Source organism: Poecilia reticulata, linkage group LG7, assembly GCF_000633615.1.
Source record: "Poecilia reticulata strain Guanapo linkage group LG7, Guppy_female_1.0+MT, whole genome shotgun sequence".
Lineage (NCBI taxonomy): Eukaryota > Metazoa > Chordata > Actinopteri > Cyprinodontiformes > Poeciliidae > Poecilia > Poecilia reticulata.
In genome coordinates, this window is record NC_024337.1 from 20,717,774 (window position 1) to 20,725,687 (window position 7,914).

The following is a 7,914-nucleotide window of genomic DNA, read 5'->3' on the forward strand; positions in this document are numbered from 1 at the left end:
CCCCCCGTCTCTCTTCAAGCACCGGTGAAAAGTTGCAAGAGCCGCAACGAGTGTGTCTTTAAGTGCATGCGTGGAGTTCTGCTGCACCGGGTGGCTGATAGGAGGGGTTGGAGTGAGTGACGCTGGCTGCGCCTTGATGCTGAGCGGAGCGCTCACCTGCAGACGAGAGGAGCCGGGGAAAACTCGGGACAGAGCTGCAGCACACACTCACGGAGCGCAGGGTGAAACGCAAGCGAAACAGCCTGACCAAAGTGGGAGAGGAAATTAAACAATCGCCGAGGAAGAACCGCGGAGCGACCCTCTTTTCTTTTCTTTTCTTTTCTCTCTCTCCTGTTCCTTGTCCAGGCAGCTTTGACTCTCGCTTTTTACTCGTCACAATGAGGACTGACTTCGCAGTGGTCCTGACAGCAGCTCTTCTTTTTGATTCAATTTGGGTGAGATGTCTCTCTTTTTGCTTTTCGAACGCTTGTGATAAATAATAAGAAAGTCACACAGGCAGAGAGAGGAGAGCCGCTGCGGTGTGCTGCTGCTGCTGCTGCAACACGAGCCGCGCTTGCTCCTTATTTTCCTACAAGTAGGCTAAGCTAATTGGTTCCCTAATGAATTTCCAACATATAACAACAAATAAAAGTGAGACCTAACAAGTCGGTCCCGTTTGTTCTGGCAGGCTTTTCCCTCAGAATTGGAGCCATTTCAGCGCTGCCGAGCAGCAGTACCCCACACAAGTTAAATTACGCACCATCTATTCACCAGGGTATAATGGCTTCTTTACCAAAGTAATTTAGTCATCTTATCCAATTTTGATTTAGCTGTCTTCCATTGTAATGCAATCTCCTGAATAAAGTTAAGCTTAGAAGTTTGTTTCTTGGTATTTAATCAATAAAGCCTAAATGAAATCTCTGCCGGTGGGCTTTTTCCCTGACGGCGCTCCAAGTAGCCCCTCTTCCTCTCCCTGCTGCAGTTTCAACCCTGTTACTCACTATTTGGTTTATAGCTCAGTATATTTTAATCTTCCATAGCTATAAATCGAAATTAGAAATTGCAATGCTATAATACCTTTAATATGCCCCTAACCAGCTTTTTGTGTTGTTCTGCATGCATGTGTGTGTGTGTATGTGTGTTTTGGACACATTGGCTGCTTGAGTGGGTCAGATCATTAAATTTAACCATCACTAAGCAATAAATCTCTGGTGTAAACTTGTGTGCAGACAGTTTGATTAGTATATAAAGTGCACACACTAACACTTACACTCGTGCAGTGTGCAGTTCCCCATTCAGCGAGAATAAGAGGGAGAAAATGATGCTGCATTCATGCTGCTTGGTCTGCTGTGCATATGAGTCTCACTTAACCCTCAGCATAATACACAACCCAGAGATGCAGCAATTAATGGACCAAAGATCAGGATAGATCAATATTCCCCTGATCGACTGTCGTCTGTGTTTGAACGGTCAAAGACTGAAAAATCAGATTTATTTTATACCTATAACTAAATGAGTAAAAAAAATAATTAAGAACTCACACTGTTTTCGGTGCATAAATGTAACAACTGACGTATACATTGCTGCACTTTTTTGAGTTAAATAAAAATCTGATACATGGTAATCATTTTGTAATTTCTTTCCTGCTGTGTTTAAAAGCTGCCACCTCTATCACAGAACCTTCTGTAAATTGTTTTCATCGTTTATGTGCAGAAGCTCTCGGAATAAAAAAATTGGAAGTGGTCCGAATCGGAGAATAGACTTTTAAAGAAAAATCAATGTCGGCTGTGCATCCCTAACCTTCCTCTTTACAGTCCACAGTTTACTTTAAGGAACAAAGTAAAAGAGCACATTATACCACAAGCTACAAAGTTTAAGGGACAGATCAATCGGTAGCATGCGTACCCCTCACAGAAGCACACAAATAAAAACCAGTTGCAAAACTTGCTGATTATCTTGCTTCTCGCTGTTGTTTTATTTGTTGCATTCTCCCAAGGCACACAGCCTACAGGAAAAAAACAAAACAAAACAATCAATAGAATCTATGTTTATTGATGTCTTGTGCTGTATTTTTTTCGTCTTTCCAGAGGAATAATGGGGAGCACGCCTCCCAAGGTCCCTGTCGACCTGGCTTCTCGCAAAGCTTCTACTCCGTCCAGATATCGAGGGATGTACTGCAAGGCCAGGGCGTACTTAAAGGTAAGCATCTTAATTGGGCTGTCAGGTGGTTTACATTTTGTCGAGGCTATTTACAGTCGAGTAAAAACACCCCATCCTTCAGATAAAACGGCGAGGTTCCCTGTTTCACTGCTAGTTTGCATTTATCACGGTGTTAAGCAAAAACTGTATCATAGCAGAAACCTGCAGAAATTCCTGAAGCTGAACATAATGTTCATAATCCGGTGTGTTCTGTAGGAGCAGCTGCTTCTTCACTCAAGGTTACTCAGCAACTATTTTGATTTGTTTAATATTAGAACGGAAAAATACTTTACTGTTTGTTTCTCTCACAGTGTATTAGTTCAACTTTTTTCTATGTGTTTCTTTGATTCTTTTTTTTTTTAAGACTGCTCAGCTTTTTTCACTTCATTGTTTTTTTTTTGTCATCATCTATATTTCACTTATTGTGACCTTCACACTACATTATCTTACCAAGTTTTATGCGAATTGCCTCAATTACACAACGAGCCGAGCAAGTTTGAGGACCCGATAGTGCAGGAAATGGAATCGACATCCTGTGTCTAATCTGGCAGTGCTCCTGCCAATGTGAGCTAATTGCAATTCTCTATTGATCCAAATGTTTTTGTTTTTTTTTTCTCTCTCATAGCTCAAGCTGCATTGTTTTGCTGTGGGCAACAATGGCTCTTTTTTGTGTCTTCTGTGTCTCCGGCAGCTGCACGGTTTATATTTCTCACTCTCCTTAGCTGTGAGAGACTTGGCTTGGCAGAGATTCATCTGTTGAGACTATGTCCTGACTTTGCCCATGCACACACCCACGCCCACAGACAAAGGCGCACCACACACACACACACACACACACGCACACACGCACACAAACACACACACACACACACACACACACACGCACACACACACACACCCACACACACAGACACGCTGAATATTTTTCCGTTGCCAGGCTGTACAGTCAGACTCGGTGAATTGCAATATATTTTTTGCATTACTTTATTGAACGTGTCCGTACATGTGTTTGTTTGTTGTGATATTATAGTGGTGGAGGTATCATCGCTTATTTTAGTGTTTCATTAACTTCAGCTTATTGCATCCTGGCTGGGTGTGGGATTGAATGTGGGATGTTGTCACTTGCAGTGGGCTTGCTCTAAGTGCGGTAGTGATGTCTTCAGCCCAGCAGGGGGTGTCAACACAATCACAAATAGTCACAGAGTGAGCCATCCCTGCTGCACAGGAGTCGTTTATTCCAGCAAGCATTATTTATCTAGTTTGGTCTCCGGGAGATGAAATTGTCACACTATCTGCCTTCACACATAAACTAATCTTTGGTAGGCCTAACATGCTTATTTTCAGGTTCCTGTGTGTAGCTGCACAGAAAGTACAGAGTGTAAGTCACACTAAAAGGCAGTTTCAAGTCTAAACCTCTTTTGAATTGTAGTATATTGTCTTACAAAAGTATTTATCACCCGTCTGGACTTCTCTATATGTTGTAACAGAATACCAAAAAGAAACTATTTTTCGGCGTGTGCCAACACATAGTAACGCTTAAATCTGCAGCTGAAGAAAACAGATAAAGAAATTATGTTTTCCCCAAGGTTTTACAGATAAAATAAAAGTGTGGCATGTATCTGTTTTCATCCCTCCGAATCAATAATTTGCAGAACGTTTGGGGCACGTGTCTTCCAGGTTTTCATAGATACTAACATGTTTGTCCGCTCCTTATCTCAGCTCCAGGTAAATTAGATGGAGAGGTTTTGCCACAAATTCCCATTAGAATTTAAGTCTAGCATTTGACTGGGATGTTTTCAATGAATGGGATTTGATCTAAAGTAATCGTCTTCTGATCTTTTGTAGCTCTGGATCTATGTTTATAGTCATTATCCTTCTGGGAGGAGTCTCAATTCTTTTCCCGCCTCTAATCAGTTTAACTTCCAAAAATGCGATATATTGACCTTCATCCCATCGCTAGAGGAAGCTAATGCTTCCCACAGCATAAGGCTGCCATTTTTCACTGTGACAGTGGTCAGAGTGATATGTATGAAAGTTTGCTTTTGGTGTCTTCTGAACAGGTGATGGCTTCCTTTAACCGTATTTGTCGTTTTGCCTCTTTTCTGCTGAGGACAGATTTCTATAGTGCAGTCCTCATAGTTTTACTGCTTATAGATTCTTCCACATGAACTCTGAATATGGCTTATCTGATTGATGCCGTCCCTTCCCCACCTGTCAGTTTATTGAACTGCCATGTCTTGGTAGATCTTCTGCTGTGCCACGTTCTCTCCATGTTTGGAGGATGTCTGAAAACACTGATTTGTGAGATGTTCAAAGCTTGGGATATTGTTTTATAACTTAACTCTACTTTAAACTTATTCGCAAATTTATCCCTGACCTCAGTGTTCCTCTGTCTTCGTAATGTTTTTTTTTTTGCAAATGTTTGCACTGTTATTTTGAAAATAGTTAAATATTACCAACAGTGTTTCTTTACATCACGACTAAAACAGATTTTGTATTTTTTTTGCTTAGCATTTTTCATTTGTTTTGTCCCTTCTGCTTGAAAAGTTCCATTCCTCACAGCCTCACAGCTGCACTGTCATCTTCATTTGTGTCTGAGAGCACAGATGCTGTGGACACGCACCCACACATTCAGCCTATGAAATAGCCAGACTTTCTGTGTGATTTACAGAGCTGAGGCGTTTTGATTCATACACGAGAGGGGTGTCACTGTAGTAAAGCAGGAAGTGGCTCTGCAAAGGCTTTAATAACAACGTTGTTTAACCCAAAACCGTCAGATGAGGGAAGGACTGATGACACCCCGCTCTTGCACACACACCCGTGCACAAACATAAATATATTCATGTTAGCCACGAGGGGCAATAATGGAAAGGACAGAACTAGGACCTTGGTCATGATGGGTAGCTTGGCCTGGTCTAGACAGGAGGTCAGCAGGAAGGAGGACGGTGTAATGTTTCACTCTGATGTGCCTAATTTACCTAAAAACATAAAAATACTGGCTACCTTCGGCAAATACCGTAAGTCTACAGAGCCATTGTTGCAAAGTCAAATTTCCGGGCACTATATATATTTTTTCTCTGAAAGAACTGCTTCCCCCTTTCATTGTTGTGTTTTATCTTCTATTTCAATGCCGCTCTACTCTGCTCACTGATCATTCACAAGGTCAACTCCCTAATGAGCAATTTTAAAAAGTTTCTCACAATGCTGTTTTTTTTTTATTAATCCTCTTTCAAGTGAACAATGGTGCTAATTTAGACGAGTCTAAAAAAGTTTTTTTTGAACTGTCTGGCACCTTTTCAAAAGTGCTCAGAAACTTTTCACTCTTCAGTGGAGCCTGTTAAATGGAGCTTGAGTTATCTACTCAAATACTCTGTGCCGTTTTAAATATACGGGTTCAGATCAAGAAACTAGGAACATACATTTATTTCAGATATTCTACTCAAAAGTGAAATATGGAATCAAATTCACATATTTTCTTCAAATTTGTCATATTTCATGTTTATAGAGTTTTACTGTGGTTCGGCTATGGCCTACAGAATCATGCTGTATTAAGATGAAATTAAGAGAAAGTTGAGTGGAAGACAAAAACTCTGGTAGAAAGCATTTACAAGCAACGCCAAAACGCAACCTTGAAGAGATTATGAAGCCAAACATATTCATGAGTTTGTAGGAGACTTACAATGTTTGTGCAGTATGACTGTAGTCAGTGTTTAAAGAGCCACCACACAGAGACGTAGCTGGACTTCACATTCATTTTCTTAAAAGTCTTTTTTGTACCAAAGACGATACCAGAAAAATCTTAGCTGAGCTAAGGAGAAGAAGGTCACAAGTCTTCTTTTCTGATTAAATATATATTTTTTATTTGAATTGGAAATCAAAATTAACCGAATAAAATGTTTGAAATACAGTATAATACTCTTCTTTTAAGGAATCCAAGTTATCGATAATTACAGAGTTAAAGGTTTTATGTTGCTCTACAGTGTGTACATAAGAAAACTCATGTCAAATGAGATTACCGACTGAAATGATTATTTGCATTTCCATAGAGCGAACAATTTATGTTAAAGATAACCTGGAAGACTCGTACTGCTCTTCATCCTTTTGCACAGCCAGTAGACATTATCTCTAAAATATTTTATTATATAACATATAGCCTGCTTTTGCATAAAATTACGTCTTACTTTATTTTAGAATATATATTTTTTTCTATTGTTATGTTGCCAAGCATAGATTAATAATCTGCTGTGTTTACAGGGAATTTTAATGACTTATTACGGCATTTCATTACTCTTCAAGAGAAAAACAGAGTAACAGCTAAAATCAAATCTATACTTAAACTAGCAAAGGAAATACCATTTTGCCAAATATCAAACGAAATAAAAATGTGATGAATTTGGCAGAATTGTGGGCAGTAATAGCACAAATCCTTTCTGTTCAGGAGTCGGAGAATCCGTCGGCTGTAAACGCTCTCTTGTATTATTCCCAAGTTGCATAGACGATTGCAAAGTTGTACATTATACTAAGCAGCTTGGGCAGCGTATTCGCTTCTACGATCAGCTGCAGGAGCTCTGGGGTCGTCCGAAGCACAGAGCTGGTGTTCGTTATCAGTTCTTTCAGCTTCTTTGTGTGAGTAGCTCAGATTCTGCACACACATAAAGAAAACAGCACTCTCCACTTCAAATTTATAGAATATCCTCAGAATCTTGTACATATCTCGCACATATTCATATATACACAAACCTGCACATATTAAAAAAATAAAATTTTCTGTACTACTCCTTTGAAAAAAACCCTGGATGATGCATTTCTTATCTAGCCTCCAGGTAAACAACAAATTCTTCAACGTAGCTCTGTAATAGATTTTAAGTATGAGGAAGCTTCAGTGCACGTCTTTGACTGCGGGTTGTTAATAATGGTAATTTTCACGATCTTTCAAACAAACAATGCTTATTCAGTTTTTTTTATGTAGTATTTTTGTTTTAGATCCTAGCATTTTGACTTTGATCGTTGCCATTGCGTAAGAATGAACCTCACTTTGAATTGGAAGCAAACTTTTCCTCCTAACTCAGATTTATGAGCAGCAACAATTGACTGTGTAAATAAACAGCTGATGCCTCCTCTTCTAAGTGTTGTTTTAACGGCACTCTGAGAACCCCGGCACTCCAAAGTGCCCTAGAGAAGCAAATACTTTGTTGAAGATCGCCTTCCTGAGAGCTTTTTATTTAGCTGATGCTTAAGTTCCCAAATCGCATGTGAGCTGTAGGATGTATTTTGCTTTTAACGCATTACTTCTACATTTGGGCCAGGCTGGAATGCTTTTGCCCGTCTCTGTTTGTATGTTTCTTAGAAACCTGTAGGGATCAGCTGTTGTTTTTGTTTTGATGTTTATAACTGGAGAATTGAAAGTGAATGCACAGAGTTTTACAATGATGGTACGAATGTTTGTCACCGGCAACATCAGACATATTTTATTCCTCCAGAACAGACGTATGGAAGCTCCTTTAATACAAACTTAACACTTACTGCAGATTGAACAGAAGGAGTGAACAGAACACCTGCCACACTCAGTACGATGTATTCAGGTCTAACATCACATTATTATACACACCTTTTCATGTTAAAAATAAGTAACAAAACTATAAATATTTTATAATGTATAAACTATATATATATAAAAAAATAAAAAATTCCCTTCTCACCCTCCGCGGGTGGTCTGTTTCATCCTCTGAGCTCGGG

At 39.5% G+C, this 7,914-nt stretch overlaps 1 protein-coding gene across 1 annotated transcript in view; it reads left to right on the forward strand.

Annotated features, from left to right (window-relative positions):
* The first annotated feature begins 58 nt into the window (after positions 1 to 58).
* The window catches only part of LOC103467941 (cadherin-4-like), a 258,410-nt gene continuing 250,554 nt past the window's right edge, over positions 59 to 7,914 (forward strand). The window contains exons 1-2 of the mRNA XM_017305652.1: positions 59 to 434; positions 2,067 to 2,178. Of these exons, the coding sequence (XP_017161141.1) occupies positions 378 to 434; positions 2,067 to 2,178 (169 nt within the window). The 5' untranslated portion in view covers positions 59 to 377. The remainder of the gene's footprint in view (positions 435 to 2,066; positions 2,179 to 7,914) is intronic.